The 26340-nt window shown below is 35.5% G+C and overlaps 1 protein-coding gene across 2 annotated transcripts in view; it reads left to right on the top strand.

Annotated features, from left to right (window-relative positions):
• The window catches only part of COL14A1 (collagen type XIV alpha 1 chain), a 249753-nt gene that overhangs the window by 207201 nt on the left and 16212 nt on the right, over nt 1-26340 (top strand). For both annotated transcript variants that reach the window (XM_031947145.1, XM_031947146.1), the window contains exons 43-45: nt 4200-4235; nt 6235-6301; nt 9040-9228. In XM_031947145.1, coding sequence (XP_031803005.1) covers nt 4200-4235; nt 6235-6301; nt 9040-9228 — 292 coding nt within the window. The remainder of the gene's footprint in view (nt 1-4199; nt 4236-6234; nt 6302-9039; nt 9229-26340) is intronic.

Genomic DNA, 26340 nt, shown 5'->3' on the forward strand with positions numbered 1-26340 from the left:
TGTCAAGACCAGATTTAGTTCAGTACAGCTTGATGTTTTAAAATATTAGAGATAATGATAACAGAGATATGTTGGCAAAGCCTAGCTCCTGATCTGAAAATTTAAAATGCTTGTATAATTCAAATATGGAGTGAAAATGTGATTTTCACGTTTTTTTGTGACGTTTTTACTTAAATATACACCAGACAGCTTAAATGATATTTTATACTTTTACATTTTTGCTCTTCATCAATTGCCTATCTTTAATTTTTACCTCTTAAATCTTCTAGGCTGCTCTTTAAATTTGATGGAATGGGGAGAAGGAAGAAATAAATGAAGACCTTTATGGGTCTCAATTTCTTGATTTATAAAATGATGTTGCTGGACTAAATGACCTCTAATTCTAAATATATAAAGCAACTTAATAATTTGTGCTATAAATATTAGTTAGTAGTCTTTAAATAAAGTATGTCTCTGACATTAAAAACTTAACTGAAAGAACATATAAATATGAGAACAGCTCCAAATATAACCATAGTTTTGGAAAGATGAAAAGTAGGGAAATCAGGGGAAGGGATGGCTATTGGGTAGGAGAGACTAGTGCCTGGAAGAGTAAATCTGGCAAAATCTCTGAGTATTTTTATGACTTTCATATTCTATCCCTCCCTTCCCAACTCCTCACCCCCAGTCTCTGGCTACTCATATCTAAAATCATAGTGTATCCTACTAGTTTGAGAAAATGGTTTGGCTGGCCCAAATTTCACTCTGCCTGAAGAATTTGCACAGGCCAAAACTATCATCAGCAATCTCATCCATATACTTTGATTTCTCTATGGGCTTCTACTCACAAGGCACATCTGTCTATGTGGACTTTGAAATTAGTTATGAGCCACATGGGAAAATCATTCTGGTTACTTTATAAAGTCACACCTTATGTTTATTCTTTCAAGTTGGAAAGGTTGCAGTCAAGATTCCCCTTCTATGTTTCCCAGAGAGCAGTTAGGGTTTCAGAATTAGGATCCCCAAGGATCTTGAATTTTTTCTTATAAAAAAGAGGCCCACTTTCAGTCTGGCCCCAAGATTTCCTTTTGCCTTGTGCCCATGGATTGTAAAGCAATTTGTGCTCAGCTATTTGTCATTCTCGGTGAATCATGGTCCCTATTGGATCTTGAAGCCGTTCTTGGTTTTACTTGGACCTCTGTCTAGGAAGGTAGGAGGAAAAGAGGCCAAGAAAGACAGACGCAGGCAGCCCTTGAACAAGACAACATGTTTCCCATATCAGTGCCAAACACCCACTTTGGGCCTCCTGCCTCTTGGTGCAGAAAGTTCTGCTATTGCACCAATTCCTGCTTGAATTGTATATGCAGCCTGAGCAGAAAGAACATTGGAGTTAGAGCTGGAAGACATAGGTCCAAATTCTGGCTCTACCATATTTTGGGCAATTCACTCACCCTTTTAAGTCGAAATTTCCTCATCTGTAAAATTGGATCCTTTCCACCAATCCCACAAAGAAATATTTAAGATCTTATATGATCATGGGATTTAGAACTGGAAGAGACTTAAGGACAAGGATTCTTAATTTTGTGTGTGTGTGTGTGTGTATGTGTGTGTATATGTACATATATATATTTATATATACACATACACATATACAAATAAAATAAGATTGTAATGTGAAATGGTCCATGATGAGTACCATAAGAAAAAGCCAAGTAGAATGCCAGGAGAATTCAGGTTATTGGATCATAGATGTATAACCAAGAGAGAACCTAGCAGCCAGTTAGTACAACCTCCTTCCTCATTTGAAAGATAAAAGGAATGACTCTTTGAAAGGTTAAGTAATTGCTGAAGGTCACATAAGGAATAAGGCACAATTCCTATATACTGAATCATGTTTTCTGAGTCCACATCCTGCACTTCCTCTTTTAGAAGAGGAGTTCCAATTACTTCTGAATTAAGAAAATGTGGAAGATAGTCTTCCCTTACTACAAATGATATCTGAATTGGTCCTAAAAAAATTAGATAAGATTCTGACTGGAACAGTTAATGGGTGTGGTGAATAGAGTGCTAAATGGAATCAGAAAAACTCATCTTCCCAAGTTCAAATCTGGCATCAGACCTGCTAGCTGTGTGACTCCGTGCGAGTTATTTTACCATGCTTGCCTCAGTTTCCACATCTGTAAAATAAACTGGAGAAGGAAATGGCAAAGCTCCCAGTATCTTTGCCAAGAAAAACCCAAATGGGATCACAAAGAGTTGGGCACAACTGAAAAATGACTAAGCAACAACAAGCAAATTCTGATGGGCAAAAATGGAAGAATGAGGGTGCTGGGAAATCCTGGGCAAAGGGATGGAAGAGGGAAACTTCATTTTAGAGAATAATTAATAGTCTAGTTTGGCTGAAGAATAAAGTTTATGCAGAGGAAGAATAAGACTAGAATTGAAAGGTAGACCAAGGTCACATTATGGAAGAACGTCAAAATATGGTTAAGAATTAAAGAATTTGCTTTGTAGGCAACTATAAAATAAGCAGATGGCAGTGGATATTTGTTAAGTCTCTTCCATCCTAAGATTCCATGAATATGACTACTGTAGTTACTTTTCTTTACATTTCAAATATTACTAAAGTTCAAAGGAAAATTGGCCACTTTTACCATTCTACTCAGCATCTTCAAGGAATATGTGTTTTCCCTCAAAGTACATTTTTGGTAGAGTTATGGGAATTAACTTGGTGAGGAATTTTTATTTTATTATGCTTTACTTTGCAAAATCAAAGGAAATGGGTCAGACAAGTTAGAATAAACAATAATTTCTTATTACACAGAGGCACTGTTTTGCAAAAACTCCCACTGACCCTTCCTACCTAAACTAAAGAATAGATTTTTATTTGTTGTCTTTTTATCCCCAGTGCTCTGTGTAATATTTTATACACAGTAAATGATCCATAAATGCTTGTTGAAGCAACAAGGTAGCACAGAAGATGGAACACTGGCCTTAAAGAAAGACCCGAGTTCAAATCTTGCCTCTGATATTTACTAGCTATATGATTCTGACAAAACTAACCTCTGTCTGCCTAAGTCTGCCTCAGTTTCCTTATCAGTACCTATGTCCCAAGCTTGTTGTAAGGATCAAATATGATATTATTTATAAATTAGCATAGTGTCTAGGTATCTTTGTTGTGTTGTTTTCAATTGTGTCCCACTCTGCCTGACTCAGTGGACTTTGTCTATTGCCTTTTCTTGGCAAATATACTAGAATGCTTTGCCATGTCTTTCTCCAATGTGTCTCCATTTTACATATGAGAAACTGAAGCAAATAAACTCAGCGTCACATAATTAGTATCTAAGGTCAGCTTTGAACTCAGATCATTCTGACTCCAGGCCTGGTACTCTATCCATAGGACCATCTAGCTGCCCTGCCTAGTTTATAGTAGGTGTGATAAATTAATAATTAACTAAAATTAATAAATGCTAGTTCCATATCTCCTTCCCTTCACCTTGTTAAATTGCACTGAATTACTAAATTAATGGCATATATTATGTAGCATGCTATATAGGTCATATTGAGAAGTACCAGCCTTTAAACATTATAAATTGTCTATAATTGACACTTCCTATGGCTTTTATTGAAAAGATTCATATAATAAACATAATTCCTAACTTTTATAATTCAATTCAATTTTTAAAACATTTAAATGTCTACTATTTTTACCCCCTGAGCAGGAGACTCCATAGAAAATTGGCCTTCAGGTCAAGAGAATTTGACGTCAAGTTTACCTCCAAAACATATTAGCTGTGTGATCTTAGGCAAATTATTTAAGATCTTTGATTAATTTTCCTCATCTCTGAAATGAAGGTATCCAACTTAATGGCCTGTGAGATCTTACAATTCTTAATTTGTGTTATTATGAACAAAATAATTCTACTCCTGAGAATGAGAACTACTTCCCTTAATAGGAGGATTAACGAGAGCATTTCGATATTGTAACATTTTTAAAAAGAGAGATAGAGAGATAGCAATGTCTGTGAATTTCTTGAATTTCACTATCTTTTATTAAATCAAGTTGAAAGAAAATTTGTTATAATACTCGCTTATATTATCCATTCATACTATCTATTCTTCCATTTAGAAACAGCAGTTTCTCTAGATGGAGGATAGTGGAGGGGGATGTTTGGGTACCTACTATGTCAAAAGTAACTGTCACTTGTCTCTTATTTCAGGGTCTTCCAGGAGCAAAGGGAGAAAGAGGGGAACGGGTAAGTAGACCATTACTGAATTTGTCAGTGTCAGACTCCTTGTTGAGGCTAAAATTTTTTCTTGAAACAATTGCCAGAACATTAACTAGGGTGGGGTGACTGGGGCTTTGACCATCATAAGACTGAATTTAGAAAGTGCTGACAGCTTGCAGTTCTTCCACAGCACAGAAACAACAGAGTTAAAACATTTAGTTAGCAAAAATGGTAATTTTAAATGAAAAGCTACCAGAAGGAAGACCAGTAAACTAGTTTTTTCCCCAACCCCAGCCCATGCAGCCTTCTTCAATGTCCCATAGTTTCTGTCTTCACATACCTTTTAGTGGGAATCTGACTGAGGGTATCTTTCATGTTGCTATATGTTTTGTGTAAAAACTCTTCATTATAACTCTGGCAGCTGCTCTTATATCAGCCATACAAATATGTTTTTACTAAAAAATTTGCTGGTTTGCTATTATTTTTCATTGTTAGATCCCTTCTGGACCTCCTTTGATATTACAAATTGATGAGGCATTATGTTGTAGGGACAAGACAATGTGACCTCTAGAGCTATTCCTGCTAATGATCCCTCTAGTCCTATTTTCTCATTTGTAAATAATTATACTTGTCCAACTTGCTTTACAGGGTCATCATGAAAAACTATTGTTTTAATAGCTTCAAAAGTGTTTCAAAAAGTTAAAAGCTTTATACAAAGGTGTAATTACTATTATTGCTGTTGTTGCTGTTATTATTATCATCATATTATATTCATTTTTTCTGATGAACTTGGTCCAACTTAAAGACAAGCCAGTACTCCAGAGTCAGAAACAGAATCATAATTCACTGAATAATATATTAGAAACTTTATGTAATAAATGTTCATCTAGAATCTAAGCAGTGTTGGCAATAGTAGTTCCTCCTAAAGCTCAGAATTTAGCTTAAGATTCTTCCCTTTACTTTCAGAGGTTATTATAAGTTAGCAAGATAGCTCTGATAGAATATATGGGTTTGTTTTAGTGTCTTTTATCGGCTTAAATACCAGAAGTTCTTTGAACAAAACATTTGGGGAAACTGATAATATGAATATAGAAGGTTCTTAGTTTTCAAGATCTACCACAGGGGCCCTCTAAATTCAACAGATATGATAATAGAATGGATCACAATCTCTCCTTCCCCACATACCTTTCAGTGGTGGTCTGGATTCATAGATCACATATCCTTCAGGGAAATGCCTACAATTGCTTGAAAGACAAGACTGTAACTATAATTTTTCCTTCAAAACAGCTCAAGAATGACATTCACCACCTCAAATACAGCTAGCATTTACGTAACACCTGCTAATGTGCCAGGCATTATGCTAAATGCTTTACAAGCATCTTGTTATGTTGTCCTCAGTATAATCCTGAGAAGTAGGTGCTATTCTTTTCTCCATTTTACAATTGAGAAAACTGAGGCAAACAAGTCAAATCATTTGCCCATGATTATGTAAGTATCTGAAGATAGATTTGAATTTGGACCTTCCTAACTCCAGGCCCAGAGTTTTAGCCACTGAGCTTCCTCACTATTTCTCACTGCCACAAGGCTTTTCCTAATCTCTATTATCTTTTCCCAACCTTCCCATCCCAACTTTATTGTCTTTCATTTTGTATGATTATATATACATATATATATAATAATAATATGTACAATATAATATGGTATATTGAGATGTTGATATTAATTATATTCACATATATGTATAACTTGTATATACATATATTTAATTTTTATTTATTTTAGTTTATTATTATATATAATACATATGTGTACATGATAGATTTATATTTGTCCATATTCCCCCACCCTGCCCTGTAAAATGTAAATTCCCCAAAGGCAGGCATGATATCTGTTTCTTTTTTTTGGCTTTTTATATCCCTAGCTCAGATCCTGGAATACTAGAAGAGCTTGCTGAATATTTGTTGATTGGTTGTGCACACTGATCTTAGAGTGAAGAATGGTTTTTTTTTTCTTTTTGTCCATCCAGGGTGATTTGCAGTCTCACGCCATGGTTCGTTCAGTGGCTCGCCAAGTGTGTGAGCAACTCATCCAGAGTAAGCTCCTGTTCTTCATTATTTTAATTTTCCATTCCTTTTAACAATTCAGAAAAGGGGTACCTCTAAGTCAAGCCTGTCTGTGTAACTATCAGGCCAGCCCAGAGGCAAAGCTTTAAACTGCTTACAGTAAGACTGATCACCACAGGAATCTGTATCAGTATTTGGAGAGAGGGAAAAGTTCAGATCCATGATTTCATTGGGATACAGAATTAATTCCTGGCAAGGAAATTCTCTCTGAGGGTATATATCCACAGCTGCTCTGAAACTTAGCCTTAGGAAATTGCCTGGGAGGTTAAGTGATGTTATTACTCAGAGTTATACAGCCAGCATTTGTAAAAGATAAGGCTTGAAGATAGTATAATGTATAGAGTGAAAGAGGAAAGAGCTGAATTCAAATTTTCCCTTAGGCACTTCTTATCTGTGTTATCCTGAGCAAATCACTGAGATCCACATAGCCTTAAATTCCTCATCTACAAAATAGGAATAATAAAAGCATTTTTCTCACCTGGTTGATGTAAGGACCAAAGGATAACATATGTAAAGTGCTTTGCAAATCTTTAAACTGTATAGAAATCTTAGCTATAATTTTTTAAGCCTGCTCTTTCTGTTTAGCTATCTATAAATTATATCATTCTGTCTCTGGATAAAATAATTAAAATGATCAGTTTGGTCAGGCTGCAATCTGGATCTCTTAATATCAGTCTTATTGGCTTAATAGGATCTGTCTCAACCATCTTGTCTACTAAAATGTATAGATATTCTTATTCACCAAGGCCAAGCTTTAGAGGGAGCACAGAATAAGTTATCTCCTAGAAATGTTTTACAGTGTTGAGTTCCATAAGTTTCTTTGGTTTGAATTAGTACTTCCTTTTACCCATTTCACATCTGTTATCTCTTATTAGGATCCAAGCTCCTTCCCTTTATATGCTCTGGGCTTTGTACCCAAGAATATACTTGGAAACATTTGCTGTAGTCTGGCAGTATTTATTCCCTTTTCAAGGATAGCTTTTTCACAGTCCAAATTGTGGCATTTAACTAATCACTGCCATTTCCTTGATGCTTTTTGCTTGTGCCCCTTACTTTATTTGCCTATCCATTGATTATGACCCTTCTCTTAATATTTTGTAGTGGCTTTCCACTGTGGTGGGCCCTTGTTAAGATTTCCAGCACCTACGGCAAATTCAATTGAAGAGTTTATGAGGAGATAGGAAGTGAGGTATCTATCAATCAAATAATGAGTATTTATTAAGCATATAGTGTTAAACATTTTGCTAAGTTAGTAATGCAAATGCAAAGGAAAAGGGAAAATAGTTTCTGCCCTCAGAGTGTTTAAATTATAATAAGGGTAGAAAATATGTATGTAAATGTGCATATATCTGACATAACACTGAATAGATGAAGGACAGACTTAGAGGTGAAAGTCTACTGCAAAAGGATTATGCACTCTTCCTTCCTGATCCCAAATGCTAATTTATTACAGTCATTATTATCAGAGGGTTTGAAAGAAGAAACAGATATCCCTAAATTGCCAGAAGTTATAGATGCTTCTAGAGAAATGTAGGTTTCAATGAATATCAGGAAATGGAAATAATATAAATGGAAAAGATTTAGAGCAAAAGAAAGTTTGCTAACCATGTTGGGAGAGGGGTCCAGAAAACACAAAAGTAATGGCAGAGAAAATATAGGACTAAAAAAAGCTAATAGCTTTTGACAGGGAATTGAGTAATAAGGTTGGAAGCCAGATTGTACAGGTCTGAAAAGAGAAAGAAACAGAGGAGGTGGAAACAATGAATGTAAAAAGCTTTTCTAGGAATTTGGTTTAGAAAGGGAAGAGAGTTATATGAGGATGATTTGAGATTGCAGGGTCCAGTTAAATTTTTGTTTTATTTTGTTTTGTTTTAGGATGGGACTATATGGGCATGTTTAAAGGCAGTTAGGAAAGATTGGTTTAGAAAAATCATGAAGTATTTTAAAGTAATTCTCATCACCAAAGATGATTTTTTTTTTTTTTAATTCCCATGTGAAGGGGAAAGTTTCAGTTCTCTGGATAGTTCACTTATGACATAACTTGTTCCCTGACACTGCTGGATAAAATAAAGCACCATGTAAGTCTATGCTCAGAATTAGACTTTCTTAATAATTGAACTAGGGAATTAGGGATAGAAACCTAGAATTTGGGGGTGAGTTTTTATTATTTTTTTCACACTTAGTGGGAGTTTTTGCAGCTGATTCATGAGCAAAGGTTTCTGCCCAAGGGGCCAAGGAAAGGCTTGGCAGCTAGGAAGTATGTTGATTCAGGGCACTTGTCAGGAGGATTGCTAGCAGCAGGGTGGAGTAGGGTTTTGTGGTTGGGAAAGAAGTCAAATAATTCAAAAAAAGTTGCTAGAGAATGAGGCAGCTGGGTGAAGGGTTAGGGGTCAGGTAAATGTTGGTGGTAAAGACAGGATTTATAACAGAATAATCTTCTGCTCTGTGGTGTTTACAGATATATTGAAGAATAGTTTGTTGCAGAATTCCAAGCACATTAGATGTGCATTGAACACGATCCAAAGTAAATTTGAAAAAGAAAATTGGCAAATAATGTTTTAGAAGGAGTACTTTCTTTACTAAGGGAGAGGAAGGTTGATGTATTGTTGGAAACTCTTAACTCCACCCTCTAATCCTAAAATAAAAACTACTGTCCCTCTCCTTTCATGAAAAGTTACATTAACTTGGCTATATTTTGTTTTGTTTAGGTCACATGGCTAGGTACACTTCAATCCTCAATCAGATTCCGAGTCATTCCTCATCCATCCGGACTATTCCAGGGCCTCCTGGTGAGCCAGGAAGACAAGGTTCTCCTGGTACGCCTGGTGAACCAGGACCACCAGGCCGGCCAGGCTTCCCAGGCAACCCAGGGCAGCCAGGGACCCCAGGAGAAAGAGGTAGGTGGATTTTGAACAAGCCAATGAGATTGTGGTCACTCCCAGGTCTTGTGCCCAATCTATCTCTTTTACATTTTCTCTCATCTGCTTCTGTCTTTAATCCCAATGAAAAGACTGCAAAAATATTGGAAGTAGGAAGATCAAATCCAGGAATGAGGGAGAGAGGTGATGGTAACAACTAGCTGGAATCTTTTCAAGATTATTTGTAGAAACAAATCCGAGGGAACATTTGATCATCTAGCCTTTTATTATTCTGTACCTTTCCATATTGGTTATTCCATTGTGGTTGGCGTACATAAGGTTTTGATCTTTTCTCTTTCAGAATTTGATATACAAACCACATATTAGCAAAAATACTATAATTCTTCTCTTGTATTTTCTAGAAATATAAGGCAGAGAAATGTTCAACATATGCTCTCATGCTTCTTTGCATGGCCATTTTCTCATCCATAATTTCGACTAATTTACCTCATCGCTCTCCTAAAGCTCCTAAAGGATCTCCAAGTCATTGGACTTTTACTCCATCCTAGATGTCCCTTGCATTTCTGCATTTGCCTTTTCATTCATGTTCTTCTCATCTTGAATGCTTTCCTGTTCCTCTTATATAAATTTGTTCATCTTTCAGAATTCATTTCATATTCTTTCTCTTCCACAAGGCCTTCCCTGACCACTAAATTTCTAACAATTTCTTTCTTTTCTGAATTCTTAATCCTTTTAGGACTAATAACTCCTACTATATGTTCAATCCTGTGCCACTGTTTGAAAATTTGCCATATACTCTCTTGTTTGTATAGGCAGTACAGTGTAGTGGGAAAGGACTGGACTTAGAAGAAGTTCAAATCTCACCTCTGACCTTTACTAGGAAAAGATCCACAGGAAACTCAATTTCTTTAAATTTATGTTTCTTCATCTATAAAATGGGGATTGTAATACCTTCTCAGTAGTTAGTTGGCACAGTAGCTAGAGTGCTGGGCCTGGAATCAGGAAGACTTATCTTCCTAAATTCAAATTTGGCCTCAGATACTTACTAGCTGTGTGACCCTGGGCAAGTCACTTAATCCTGTTGGCCTCAGTTTCTTCATCTGTGAAATGAGATGGAGAAGGAAAAGTCAACCCACTCCAATATTTTTGCCAAGAAAACCCCAATGGAATCACAAAGGGTCAAACACAACTGAAAATGACTAAACAACAAAGAATATATACAATAAATATGAAAATAAATAGTAATTAATACAAGTAATTAGGGAGAGAAGACAATAGCAGCTGAGGAGATCAGACAAGACTTTGAAAACCTTAAAATGTTACATAAATGTCAGTTATTATTTTTATGTCCTCTATCCTCAACTGAACTATAAGCTTCTTAGGGATAGGCACTCTATTTTTAACATCTTTGCTTTCTTCACAATGCTTAGTATAGAGTGCCATATGCTCAGTAAATATTTGTTAATTTGCTACTTCCTCCTAATGTTTCTAGATAATGTTCTGACTCTTGGATGAGACAACAGAAGAGCCCCTTGATGAGTAGTGTAGGTCTAAAAGCCCCCAAAACCACCCCTTTCTTCCCAACCCCATCATCAGCCCTGCAGCCTGAAACATGATGTTGATGAATGAGTTATGATTAGAAAAGAAGCACAGCAATGTCACTCCCACACAGCATATCACAAAAGGTCTTTTTTGTTCTTGGAAATGCCAGTTTTATTACTGCTAAATTGAGTTGCAGGACCACTTAACATGTTAAATCATAGGAAAGCAGCTTAATAATTCTCAAATTGTGGCCAGAAGACCACCAGCACATATCTTCATGATATGAATCCCTTAAATATACACAGACACAAAACTCAACTCAGACACAGCACTATCAGAAATTTGAATGGTAATCAGTTGATCAATAAACATTTATTAAGCACCTACTCTATACCTGCCTCTCTGTTCAATTCTTGGGATACAAATACAAAGAAACAATCCTTACTTTCAAGTTTATGTGTATAGGTACATGTTCAAAAAATGCAGAGAAAATAAATACAAAGTCGTTAAATGGAAGGTGATGTGGAAATAAGGATACTAGTAGTTTAGAGGAAGCAAGAAAAGTTTATTGAAACAATGTGGCAGGCAGCAGCAATACAGTGAATAGAGATCCTCTTAAAGAATGTGAAAGGAAATTCTTTCTGATCGCAGCCAATTGGCATGTAGACAACTTTGCATCTTCAGGTTTGCAAAGCTGTCCAAGAGCACCTTTCACCTTCTAGATATTCAGCTTGCTACTATGTAAGCTTCTCACACAGATATGATAACAGAGAGATTAGTTTCCTTTTCTGGTCAATTAGAACCATAGGTTCTATTCAATTAGAATAATAGGGAAGGAAAAGACTTTTAAGGTCATCTAGTATAAGCCCCTCACTTTACAAAGAAATTTTTCCAGAAAAAATGTGACTTATGCAAAATCCCACAACTAGTTATGGGCTGAGCTGAGACTGAAATCCTTTTGCCTCATTATATTGTGCTTTTTTATTAAGGACATTTTTATCAAGCATAAATATCATATTTAAAGAAAAAATAAAACAAGATTTAATGAAAAGTGATAACTAAAATGAGATATTTAATACAATAACCTTTAGCTAGTTATTAGTCACTGCTTAATGCTGTTTTTCTATATAGGCTTGAGTAAAATTCTTTTGTCAATTCACTCTGAAACATTTAATTTAGAGGTAAAATTTTCCTAATGTATATTTTTAAATGTATTTTTAACATTCATCAAAAAATTTTCAGGTCTAAATTTTCTCCCTCCTTCCATTTCTTCCCTGACTCATTGAAAAGGCAATGATATGATATCCATCATGTAAAGTCATGCAAAAGATATTTACATATTGGCTATATTGCCAAAACAAAGCAAGAAGAATCAAGAAAGTAAAAAATAATATATTGAAGTATGTTATATACTCCAGTATATAGGTAATATTTCTGCCCAGTTTTGTATCAAAGGCCCTTGCAGCATAACCCCTTCCTTTGATTTTATCTTAGTCAAAAGAGACCCAGCTAGTTATAAATTCTTCAGAACTGAGCTGTAAATTATTATTCTAAACTTCCCAATTAGAATGTTGAATTAGAAGCCATCAGATATGTATGGCCCTTCTATCCCAGCATAATGTCTTCTCTGAAATTCTTTTATCCAGTTAGATTTTTCTCTACCTCATTGGCCTTTTTTCCCCTTCACTTTTTGTCCTTGGAAGCTGGCTATAGTTTTATTTATTTATCATATCAAACTGTACTTTAACAATCATTTCAAACAAGTTCTAATGCCTTGACTTCTGAAATACAGCTTTCTTCTTTAGAAAGGAATAATTCTTTTTTTCTACTAGTTAAAAATGCAGTAGTACTAGAACATAATTTTTATAACACCTTTAAACCAAAACTAATAAGATTTTTTTAAAGTCAAATAGTTATAGCTCAAGCTGTAGTACAAAGTATGCCCAAAAAGTAGCTTACTTCTATACGTGATAATAAATATTATTTTCATTATCTTCTCAAAATAAGTTAGTTACACAGAGCACGTTTTTTCTTCCCTGTAGTACAAATAATCAAGCTTTTTTTATGTCTTCTTTTCCTAAGAATAAAACTATGACCTTGAAAATGCATGTACTTGAAAACAGCTATTTAACTGATATGATTTCAGTTAGTTATAAAATAGATGATATTGTGTAAATATATAAAATAACCACTGATTTGGAAAATATTGTTTCATTATTGAATTTTAACTAAGTGATTCATGACAAGGTCATCACATTGTGAAAAGGGAAACTATCCAAGCAACAGTTTTATGAAAACTGTTCAATCACTTATGTATAACTTGGTGACTTTTCTTTATGTGATAAACTAATCAAGCATATTTATTGGGGTTCCACTTTCTGCTAAACAAAAGTCCTCAGTGCCTTAGAGGAAACAGAAACTCTGGCCTCATTGCCTCAAAAAAGGGAGGGGGCCAAGGGATTTGTGCTAAGTCACTCAAGAATTTAGTGGCAGAGCTAAGGTTTAAGTCTAGCTTCTTCTGGCTCCAAAGCCATGATCTTTTCATTGTACTATGCAACTTCTCCTTTATATCTCTATAATCCTTTGTTCTAGAAGAGGACCATGACTTCAGGGAGGTGATACCATGACATACAAGTGAATTGGATTTAAGTGTGGGAGGGTTGTGTAAGATCATTAGCCTCACTTTTCTCCTCCAGACCATCTGGGTCCAATGGCCAGATAGAGATCAAGATAACTAGAGATGGCCCTGGATGCAATGAGAGACCTTGGCCTTTTTAAGCTAAGGTCTTCAACAGATCTTAGTTTGACTGAGGCTGCAATGAATTGTGATTAAGATAGGGAGAAATTGAGGCAAAGAATTTAGGTCTGGCTACTGGATCCAGATGGCTCTGGAGGGGAAAGCAAGGCAGATGACCCTGCCCAGCCCTCCCTCACTTAAATCCAATTCACTTGCATATCATGACATCACCTCCCTGATTTCATGATCCTCTGAGATTGAAGGGCAAACAACAATAACAACATCCTAGGTTCCTATTAGTGTGGATAATGAATCTTATAAAGTGGCACATGGATTCAAATACACATTTGAAATTATATACAAAATATGGTGATTGGTTCCAATCCCGTGGAAATATGCAGTGCTAACTTAAAAAATGTAACCACTTCACAGGGTTCATTATTTGCATTATAAGGATTTAGATGTACTTTCTTCCCAATACCCAGGTGAAATAAGTGGCATAAATATCAATATCCAAAAACTAGATGTGTATGAGTGCTTTTTCTAGAGAAAAGAGACTTCAATACTTACCAGAAACATCTCTCAACATTGTTCTGAGGATAAAATGAGATATTGATAAAGCTCTTTGCAAACTTTAAAGCGCTATATAAATATTATGATGATGATGGTGATATTTATGAGGGAGAAAGTTGAAGGTCAGAGATATTTAATGTATTGCTCATGATTATACAACTATTAAGTATCAGAGCTGAGAAAGAGCCCTACTTTCTTGTTCCAAATCTATGAAACCATACTATCCACAAAATAAAAAGCCATAATAACTAATACCATTGGATAGTATATAATTAGTGGTAAATGGGAGGTAAAAATACAAGTTATAGAAATCCAAAGGAGGGAGAGATCATTTAGACTTGGAATGCTTAAAGAAGGTTTCTCAGGGTAAGTGAGCTATGAATAAGTATGTGCTTAATAAATACCATTCAATGATGAGGGTTCATATATAATACTCCTCCCCCACATTTCTACTGTCTCTGCTCCCACTTCAGAACAGGATGACTGTTTCCTGTCCAGCATTAAAATATTTTTAATTGGCTACTGATAGAACTCCATGTATATACTAAAGATATAATCCCTTCTTCTCAGGCCTCTTTTTCCTGCTGGTCTTAAGGTGTAAGGATGACTCTCTGAGCTAGAAAAAGTTGGTGAGGGGCTTTGCTCATTCCCCACACTGGCTCCATAACTATAATCTCATGACCTTCCAGGAAAATCTATGTCTGGGATAAAGCAACTTCTATTTGTGTCATGAAAGGCAGCTGTCTTCCCTATCATCATGTATACCCAAGGGAATACTAGAAATGAATGGCTAAAAAAAGCATTTATTAGCTGCTTTACTAAATGTTCTAGTTACTATGCTAAGTTTTAAGGATATAAATACAAGAAAGCAGAGTCTTTACCCTCAAGTAACTTATGTTCTGAAAAATTGAGTTGTTCCAGTTATATCTGACTCTGTGATCCCATTTAGGGTATTCTTGACAAAAGTTTTGAAGTACTTTGCCTTTTCTTTCTCCAGTTCATTTTATGGATGAGAGAGCTGGGGCAAACAGAGCTAAGTGACTCTCCCAGATTGGTTGCTAATTATATAAAGCTAAATTTGCACCTTTATCCATTACATCACCTAACTGGTCCTTATATTCTAATAGAAAACACACCAGGGGAATGATGGTCAGGAAAGACTGTCAAAATAATAGTGTTGATCTGATTATTTCCAAAACTAGAGTTGGAAAGCAGTGGCTGGGGGGAAGGGGAGAAAAGCACGGCACAAAGCTAGATGACTGGGAAATAGCTTCATAGGTTTAGGTTCAGGGTAGATAAGGTGAGAGCCCACTAAACATAACCTAATGGTCCAGGGTTAATTTCTGATTTCAGGTGTTAGGGTCATTGATATATTATATGCAATTACTTCCTAGATAACCTTGATACACATCATATTTTCTTAAAACATCTGGAGGCAGTTAGTAAATGTTTGACCTCAGACACTTACCAGATGTGTGACTCTGTCACTTAACTCTAATAGGGAGGGGAAGAAATGAAGAACAAATCTATATTGGTTTCTGATATTATGGTAAGATGATGTCTCTTGATATTTGAATGATATTGGAATTCTCTAAAAGGAAATAATAATGATGATGACAATAATTTATACAAAGCTTAATATAACCAGGCATTATGTTATTATCTCGATTTATCCCCACATCAACACTAGGAGATAGGTGCTATTATTATTCCCATCTTAAATTTTTATTGTATTTTGTTAATCCCTGGCACCCGATGGTCACTATTTTTCAAATATTATTTTAATAGTATATCATTTTTGCAATTTCCTATAAACATGGTTTTCAAAATTCTGTAAGATTTTGAATTCCAGATTTTTTCTTATCTCTCCCCTCCCCAAGAGAGCTAAAAATTTGATCCATGTCACAATGCACAATACTTTTAAACATATTTCCATATTTGTTCCTCTGTGCAAAAAAAAAAAAAAAAAAAAAAAAAGCCAGACCAAAGGGGGAAATCCATAAGAAAGAAAAAAGAAGCAAACAAAAAAAAAAGTGATAAAACTATGCTTTGATCCATATACAATCTCCCTAGTTCTCTCTATGAATGGGACTGGTATTTTCTAACTCAGGTTTAATGGAATCGTCTTGAATCACTGCACTGCATTGCTGAGAAAGCTAAGTCTATCAGAGTTTATTATTATGTGCAATGTTCTCCTGGGTTCTACTCACTTCCCTCAGCATCACTTCATGTAAGTCTTTCCAGGCTTTTCTGAAATTAGCCCAGCAGATCTATTTCCAAAGCAAATTATTATTTTTCTTTTTATTCTTTAAAACTTTTTTTTGGCCTAGAACAAAAGCCAAGATTTATTTAGTTTTTTTTAATAATTCTGATTCTCAAAATGAAAATTTCAATTTGCAAGAATTTATTCTCTCTCTCAAATCCCAACATTTAATGTAAAAAGAAAAGAAAATCTACTTAATCAATGTGGGTAATGAAGGCTAAAATATGCCCCCATGAACTCTTTATACAAGTGAGTATGTGTCCCTTTGATTGCATAGTTAGTCTATCACCACCACGATGTCAGGATATAGGTAACGAGGTTCACTATCAGTGTTGTCCTCATTTCGGCTTCTTGCTGTCTCTTCAGGTATAGGGGGCAGCTGGGAACCTTTGACCCAGCACAATGATCTGGACTCTGGGGTAGATTACAAATGGGTCCCCAGTTGCTCTAGCAATCCTGTTGGTGTAATGGTGGTGGGCTATATGGGGGACTCTATGGATACTCCAAGGAGTCTCTCTGCGGAAGTGGAGACTGGAGCACTTTGACAGAGGATACTGGGAGATGGGAATAGGAATGATCTGATCAGGGAGATTGTTCCCAGCAGGCTGCCCTTTGACTCTGACTCCAATCTGCCTTTGTCTGGGCTTCCAGGATCTGGTGCAAGGTTTGGGTATATTTATTCAAAGCATTCAAGGTACTGGCCATGGTGTCTAGCCTAGGAACATTGAGCTGCCTGGGTCTCATGGCAGACAAGATTTCTACAGGTAACAGGCTATAATGGACTCTGGCTGTGTCTCCAGGCTTCAAAACCTATGTCAGCTTTGTCACTCCCTATAGAAAGGGACTGGATAGGACTGGAGTGGATTGAATGAATTCTGATGGTTCTTCTACACTCTGAAATGCCTGTGGCTCTCTAGGGAGGACTGCAAATCTAAAGGACTTAGTCTTCTTCTTCCAGTGGGAAGAAGTGGGAAGAAGGCCTTCCCCTTCCTCTGGGTTCTCTCCTAGCTTTAGAGAGGGAGTTTACAGCTGCTGGAGTTGTGAACTCTGCTTTCAAGAAATAGGTCTGGTGTAAGGGGTTGGGAAGGGAGAGGTGGGTAAAAGGTGGCTTATTGACTCAACTCAAAACTAAGGAAACTAAGTCACAGGGAGATCCTATCTACTTAGTTGTGAACTCTGAATGCTTCCAGTGACCTGTATTGCTGGAGGAAAGGCATCTTGAGGGATATAGAAGTCAATATGGCCACTAATCTTGAAATGAACTTTGAAGTCCTGGATTCTCAGTCCTACAGAAACCAGATCTGGAAGTAGTGAACTTTGGTGGGTTTTTCTGTTTGGTTTTTTTTTTTTAGCTCCAAAATGTATGTCACCCATTTGGGAGTTCTGCATGTCAACATCCAAAGCCTGTATTCTTTCAATAATATCATACTACCTCTCTCTGTGTTGGTGTGCCTCGACTTCTCTCTATAGTCCTGACTTCCTTCTGGGCTCCAAAGGCACATCTGAGCTTGCCTATGAAACACATTCCCATGGCTATCCCAAGTCATTGTGCTTTACTATTGTAATAGTTTTGTCAGATAACCTGACAAACTAAAACGAATCTCCTTTGGGCCCAGCACTTCAGTCACTGCTTTGGGGATCCTCAGGTCAGAGATCCCAAGACATGGGATAGTTTTATTTTATTTATTTGCTTAAGCAATTGGGGTTAAATGGCTTGCCCAAGGAGACACAGCTAGGAAGTGTTAAGTGTCTGAGGCTAGATTTGAACTCAGGACCTCCTTACTTCAGGGCTGGTGCTCTATCCATTGTGCCACTTAGCTGCCCCCAGGTTTATTTTATTTAAAAAAAAAAAGCTAAAGTAAAATTTATTTATTCTTTAATATTGTGGGCTAGACGAGTTTAAAGAAAAAAAAAGAAGAAGAGGAAAATGGCCTATGATAGAATCCTGTACTAAAGGGAGAAGAAGTAGAAGTCGGGGTATGAGAAAGGGGAAAAGATTCCAGGACACACAGATACACATGTGCAAAAGATGAAGGGAAGATAGGATGGGCAGTCAGCTCAGGGCTCTTGACTAGTCGCCTGCCTCAGGTAGGTTGCCAGCATATACTTTTAATTTTTTATTTTTCTCAATGTTATTTTATTTTTCCAAATACATGTAAAGATAGTTTTCCACATTGTAAGATTTTGTATTCCAGATTTTTTCTCCTTCTCTCTCTTACCTCCCCCCTCCCCAAAATAGCAGATATGCACAATACTTTTAAACATGTTTCTATATTCTGTTACGCAAAAAAAAAAAAAAAGAAAAGAAAAGAAAAGAAAAGAAAAACAGACAAAAAGGGGAAAAAATCCATGAGAAAGTAAAAGGAATCAAATAAACAAAAAGTTAAAAACTATGCTTTGATCCACAGTCCGTCTCCCTAGTTCTCTCTGACTAGAATTGGGATTTGACTATCCCAAATCAATTAGAAATGTCTTAAATCACTGCAAAGCTGAGAAAAGTTAAACTTTTCACAATCGATTATAATATAGTATTGCTGTTATTATGTACAATGTTCTTCTGGCTCTACTCACTTTTGTTAGCATTAGTTCATATAAGTCATTCCAGGCTTTTCTGAATTCTGCAAGCTTATAATTTAGAATAATAATCACAACTTATTCAGCCATTCCCCAACTGATGTATTATCTCCATTTTATTGATGAGGAAACTGTTCAGATAAGATTATTATGATTTTGGACAAATCATTTACTCTCCTAAGCCTTAGGTTTTTTTGGGTTGTTGTTGTTGTTTTGGTTTTTTTTTTTTTTTTTACCAGAATAACAAATGGGTGAAGTTCTAGTTCCTCTGAAGGCCCTTCTTCTACTAGACCTTGGTTCCCTTAATTTCTTTCAGTTTTCCATTTATCTCTTTTGCCTGCCTCTATTTATCTTTTCAATCTTCTCACACATCATTCCCCTTTGCCAATTCTATAATCAAACAACATTGACCTTCTTTCTATTTCTCATATAAGATATTCTATCTCCTGACTATCCCCTTTCATTGGCTGTATCCCCATGCCTAACTCTCCCTCCTTATTCCTGCATCTTAATTAATTTCCCTGCCTTTTTTCAAAGTTCAGCTCAAATCCCATCTTCTGCATGATGTTCTTCTTCCTCTCCCTTTACTAGTGTCTTCTTTCTCAAGTTACATCCCATTATAATAAACATGTATTACATGTGTAGTCATATAAGTGCATATGTGTGTATAGAGATATAATATAGATTATATGCATACACATACACACTTTTATCTTTCTTATATGTTTTTCCCTATCATTGAAATGTCTTGAGAACAGGGGCCATGTTTTTGCTTTTTCTTATATCCCTATTGACTGACTGATGCTATTAGCTAATAGTATAGCTTTATATTAATGCCATTTATCTGCTGACACTACCACCTCTCTCCTGGACTATGTTAGAAGTTTTGCCATTGGACTCCTTAGCCCTAGCCACTCTCTTATCTGTATTCAAATAGGCTATCCAATTGATAGTTGGATAACTAAAGCACGTCTGACTATAACACTACTATAGTCAATAAACTCCAGTGGTTCCCTATCACCTCTAAGATAAAATAAATTCTTTGTTTGGCTTTTAAATCCTTTCTTAACCAGATGCTTTCTGAACTTTCTATTTTTCTTACACCTCATTTCCCTTTGTTTATTCTTATGATACAAGGACACTTACCTCCTTGCTGTTTCACACATCACTTAACTTTGAGTATTTTCCCTAGTTGTTGTTGTCCATCCTTCATTGAAACTCTCTCCTTCCTTGGCTTCCTTTAAGTCTTAGTGAAAGTCCTATCTTCTACAGGAAGCCTTTTCTGGTCCTCTTTACCCATAGTTCCTTTTCAAGGAAATCACTATACATACAGACACACACACAAAATATGTGTGTGTGTGTGTGTGTGTGTGTGTGTGTATAGTTACTTATACATACATATGTACACACATACATGTATACACATACATATATTAAATTCACACACATGTGGTTGTTTGCCTATTGTTTACTATATCAGACTGTGAGATCTTTGGGAGCAGCAGCTGTTTTTGCCTTTCTATCTATGCTTTTCCACAATTTAGCACAGAATCTGACATAGAGGAGGCACTTAGCAAATGCTTGTTGACTTTTCCTGCTATTAAATGATTGTGATGTTTACCATTCTTTCAACATTTCCTGGAAAAGGTTGAATGGAAATCACTGAGAGATAGCATCCTAATGACTGTCCCTTCTTTATCTTATTCATTTCCTTAGTTTTGGAGGGAGTTTTTAATGTTAGTGATTTTTTTTCTTTTCATCTGCCAACTCCTCAAGTCATGAGAATGTTAAGTAGTTTAAATTGAGGGCTTAAAAAATAAATGTTTGACTGACATTTTTTAATCAAGAGCAAATTTCAGGTCTTTGTCTCAAGACTTTGATGTAGAGGAAAGTGGCTCTTTTTCCCATGTAACTCCAAAGACTAATACAGTATTGTTGTTTGAGAAGGAAAACCTCTGAATGACCTTTGAGTCTGAAGACTTTCCCCACAAGCTTTCCCTGGCCCACAAGATCAAGGACCAAATGATTCTAGTATAAGAGAAAAGGGCTAATGTTCATGCCTGTCAGTCCTAGGTTTCTGTTGCTGACCTGAACAAAGATAAGCTTTGTTATAGAAAATGGGCAGGGGGAAGGGAGAATGGAAAGATGAAACACACTGAAGAACAGGTTGAAATTACACTACCCCACAAAATAAACACTGAAAATTAAAAGCTGTCCCCTTATCCATAGTACACATCTCTGAAAGTGAGTGAAATTCCCTCTCAGATTTAGAAATTGCAGGATAGTGGGGAAAGACTTATCTCAGTGAAGCTAGGAAATGTGTTCCTGAGACTAATCTGTGGGTAAGTACAGCTGAGAAGGAGCTGGAATTAGGACCAAAATGACTCCAATATGGAAGAGGAATAATGGTCATCAACATGGATCTCATGGTCATTAGATTTCCATGGCTGAAAACAGCTGTTGGAGCCTCCCAAAAATCTGGCAGTAAAATTCAGTTGCACATTTGGAGGAAGAGCAGAATACATACTGGCTGGTATATAAATATAATCCTGGTAACAATCATTCTGACGAAAGAAAAAAACAGATAAAAAAAGAAAAAACACAGAGGTACTTTGCTTCTATGTATAGATAAAAGAGAAAGACATATAGGTACTTACCTAAATATTTTGCATAAATGTAAGCTATATATGTTATGCATATGTTGTATATGAAATATAGAATATATATGAAATATATACAGTGAAATGTGTAGTATATACATGAAACATACATAATTTACAATACATTTATGTAAAACATATAATTACTTCTATGTCTTTCTCTTTAATTTGTTTTCTTTTTCCCATTAATTTTGTTTGTACAGGCCTCGGTTTCTTTTGCATAAAGCTCTCTGAGTCACTGAGAGTGGTTGTTACTTTTACTGGTCAGCACTAAAATCATGTTGTTTATTTATGAGTATACAGTTGTGGTCAAAATTGATGTTTACAAGAGAAAGGCTATATCATCTGAAATTCAACTTCCTTGTTCCTACCATCTTCATCAGGACCATTGATCTCATGAAGCAGGAGTTTTAAGAATTGCAAATTTCACAAAGGAAATGAATGAATGAATTATGTATTTATTAAATGCTTACTATGTACAAAATACTATACCAAGTGTTAAGGATAGAAATAGAAAAGCAAGACACTAAGGAGCTCACATTCTAATGGATGAGACTATCTACTGAGTCCTATCTACTTTATCTATCTAGCTATCTACCTACCTACCAATCTATCTGTCTAACTAGTTTTAGCTGCAAGTCAGATGGCAAGATCTCACAGTCTTTAGGATTCAGTGACAAAACAGATAGCAATGGCTCTTCTTTACTGTCATTTCCATAAGTTCATATCATTTTCTGATGTTGAACCATTCTCTACAAGATTTTTGATTTCCTGTAAATTTTCACTTGGCAGTGTCCAAGTTGATTGCCCATTAAGTACAAGCCTTAGCATTTAAATGGAGTGACTTTTTAAGTGCTTTTAAAGAGATTGTTTGCAGGATTATTTGTATTTTTTTTTCTTCCTGCACAGTCACTAACAAGGACTTGGCAATCAATATGTTTTACATTTCTGCAGAGGAAACCAAATTAAACCAAGTTTGAGACATGAGAAAATGAATACAGATCAAATAATATAATCTTGTGGTTCTGATTTTTAGGTAAATTGAGTTTTCTGGAAATATAGATGATATAGGTCGTAGATTGTCAGAGTAAGAAAGCACCTTAGAAATTGTTTTACAGATAAGGAAACTGAGATTGAAAGAAGTTTAATGATTTTTCAAAGGTCACACTATCTAGTTATTGCTTAGCTAGAACTCAGTAATTGATTTTCTGACTTCCAATCAATGCTCTATCCCTTTGGCTTCATGTTATCATTAGTAAGATTTTAAAAAACATTCTTTGATGACTTGTGCTTTCATATCACATTCATTTTCATATATATCCCTCTCATCTTCCTTACTCAAAGAGACTTCCTTTGTAACATCCTTCTTTTTTAAAAAAAGAAAATGGAAAATTAGGCAAAAGCAATAAATACATTGCATCTGACAATATATGTAATAATATCCCATGTCCACATTACCTCACCTCTGCAATAAGGAGAGCAAGGTACATTTTCTCAACTCCTCTGAACATCTATTTAGTTTCAGTTTTGTTTGTTTTCTACTTATATTGTTTTCATCATTGTGTATATTGTTTTCCTAATTCTGCTTATTTCATTCTCTGTCCACAAAAGTTTTTTCATGTTTCTTTGAATTCTTCATATTCATAATTTCTTATGGTACAGTAATATTCCATTATATTGATGTATCACAATTTGTTTAGCTATTTTCCAACCAATGACAACACTGGGAAGATTTTTCAATGAAGTGATAATTTCAGAAAGGAGATATTTCTAACTAGCTGAATCTAATGTTTGGTTTTATCCAAGTGAGGAAGAAGAGAGAAACTGTCAAAAGATAAGTTGTGTAATAGAAGGGTTAACTCTAATGCTGTGAAAAGAGAGGGAAAAAGAACAACTGTAATCAAAACATTACAGAACCAAGTGTAAGGAAACTGTAGAGAATTCATTTTTCATTTCCTTCAAGAAAGACAAAATATTAACCTTCAGTCTACTGAAGACAACACTCAATTCATGCTCTATCTACACTCAACTAAGATAAGATCCTAGAAGATGAGAGATTTCTGAAGCATGATTTCCTTTAAGAAACAAAAAAATATGAATCATGCCTAACTATCAAATCTAAATTGAATTGTAATTCCCCCCCAATGCAACATCCAATGCATCAAGCATCACATGATTTTCCTATCACTGATAGAGAAATGTTTAAAATTAATCAAATTAAGATACTCATGGCAGCTGTTGGAATTTGGTTCCTCCCAACCCTCCTTGATCTTCCTATCATCACTAATGCAAATTCATTTTTCAGATTTCTTCAGTATTCTTTGTTGGGAAGTTGCCTAAATATTTCCAAATGATCTCTATTATTTCAAGATGATAATACTTCCATGCCTTATATGTCCTCTTGTTACAGTCAAACCACATAATGAAGGATAAAGCAGGGAAAGCTTTTCTTTCCCAGCCTTCAAACTAGCATTTCTTTATGGCATTTGAAATAACTATTCTCTCTTGAAGATACTGTAATAATAGCTTTTCTTTATGTAGCATTTTAAGGTTTGTGAAGTGATCCTTATATAAGTCCTTTGAATTAGGGGCTATTATTATCCCTGTTTTACATATGAGAAAATTAATATTCATCATGGTTTAGTGATTTGCTCTAGAAATTCATATGTTCATCAATTTTCAAGGAAACTGACTCAGTTTGCTCATTTGTAAAATGAAAGATCATATAGTCTAGGGTATAACCAAATAGGAATTTTCTGTGTAGCATTCCTGACAAGCAATTATCCTGTTTTTTCTTGAAGACCATTACCAAAGTTTTCTATGCTTTAATTTTGCATATACCTGTAACTTGCAATCCTTGTTTCTAGTTTTGTCTTATGAGAAAAATACTAAGCAAAAAATCAGATAAAAAATGAGACTAACAATAAAAAGCCCAGTTAGCATTTATAGAACATTCTTAAGATTGGAAAAATACTTTGTATATTATCTCATTGATCCTCACAAAATTTGGTGAGTCAGGTGAGACATCTAATTTATATTAGATAAATTAGGAAACTGAATTATGCAGTAGTTAAGTGAATTGCCCAGGTCACACAATCATTAAGTATTTGAAGTAAGATTTGAATTTGGAATTTCCTGATTTCAAATCTAGCACTCTATCGGGTGTTTTACTTCCTTTTAAATGCTGACAGTTCTAGCTAATCTACCTTCATAATTTGCAAATTGTAAAGAATTCTGAAAGAATTCTGCATCCCCCTCCAAAAAAATTCTACCTATGTTAACTTTACTATACAGTTCTGTGCTCATTCTCTCTGCTTCAGCCCATTGATCACTGGGGCATACCCCTCTAAATAAAACAAACCTACAAAAAACCCCCAGCTCCTCACTGCTTCTGTCACTTGATATGAGGCTTGATTGACTTGTAGATGACTGGCCCCTGCTCTTCCTGTTCTTCCTTCTGCTCTTACTTATTTGTCCCCAGACCACTACTGAATGCCAACATGGTCACTGTTTGATACCAATCTCCTAGCCTCAGCAAGGGATGCACTGGAGTCAGGAAGATCCATTTTCTGAGTTCAAAGTCAGCTTCTGACATTTACTAGCTGTGTGAGCTTAGGAAACTCACTTAACCCTGTTTGCCTCAGTTTTCTCAACTGCAAAATGAACTAGAAAAGGAAATAGCAAACCACTCCAATATTTTTGCCAAGAAAACCCCAAATGGGGTCACAAAGAGTTGGATATGATTGAAATGACTGAAGATATGTGAGTGTGGATGTATGTATGTATCCATCCATCTATCTATCTATCTATCTATATAAAACATAATAATAGGTAAAATATTTATAACAACATCCACAAATATATAGTATCTCATCACAAAAATATATATTAATAATATGTAATAGATAGATAAATAATTCTTTATTGTTCTCTACTTATTTCATATCTTGTTTCTGTAGTGTTCTGGTTGATTTTCTGGAGGTCTCTGGACCAGCCTTCTTTTCAGCTGAGTAATCACCACCAGAATATCCAGGGATAAAGTCTAAATTCTTTATTATCTCCTCCATAGTTTTGTTTCCTTTCCTGGGACCCTGGGCCACCTTTCTGGAGGTCCTCTGGAATGTGTTTTGGTTTCTGTGGAAGAGTCAGAAGGACCACTGTGATGGTCTGTGTCTTGAAATCTCCCTGAGTCCTGGAGTTTGTGCTCCAGCCTCCAGTCTGTTCCAGTGCCCCTCTAGGTCTGACTCTGACCTCTTAAATATTCTATTATAATTAAATCCATTCATCGTACTGAGTATAAGCTAATTTTATATCACTAGGGAACCATTATTTGTTGTAAGATTAATTCAGTCATACTGAACTAGAGAACTATTAATCATCGTGCTAAACTAGATAACCATAGTCTTATCAATCCACTAAGTTAATCCCTTGTTTAAATCCTACAGAGTTTCAGCTCTCCACATATTTTCATATTTCCTCTTTAGGCTATAAACTCCTTAAGGAAACTTCTATCTCCCAAAACAGATGTATACATTAGGCGCTTGATTAAGGGCATTTGATTTGTTAGAATTCATCTGGTCAGATTTTTAGCTCCCATTCTCTCTTCAATCTGCTACTAAAAGTATGTGGCTTTTTCTGTTTGTTTATTCGTTTAGTTTTTTATTTGTTAGTTTGTTTTGTATAAGCCTATGTTTTCAATAACATCAACAATGCCTAGTGAAGAAAACTCCTCCACAAGACAGCACTTCTTCTGCAATTTGGGCTCTTGGAGAGTCATCTAA

The sequence above is a fragment of the Sarcophilus harrisii genome, chromosome 1 (assembly GCF_902635505.1).
Source record: "Sarcophilus harrisii chromosome 1, mSarHar1.11, whole genome shotgun sequence".
Taxonomy (NCBI): Eukaryota; Metazoa; Chordata; class Mammalia; order Dasyuromorphia; family Dasyuridae; genus Sarcophilus; species Sarcophilus harrisii.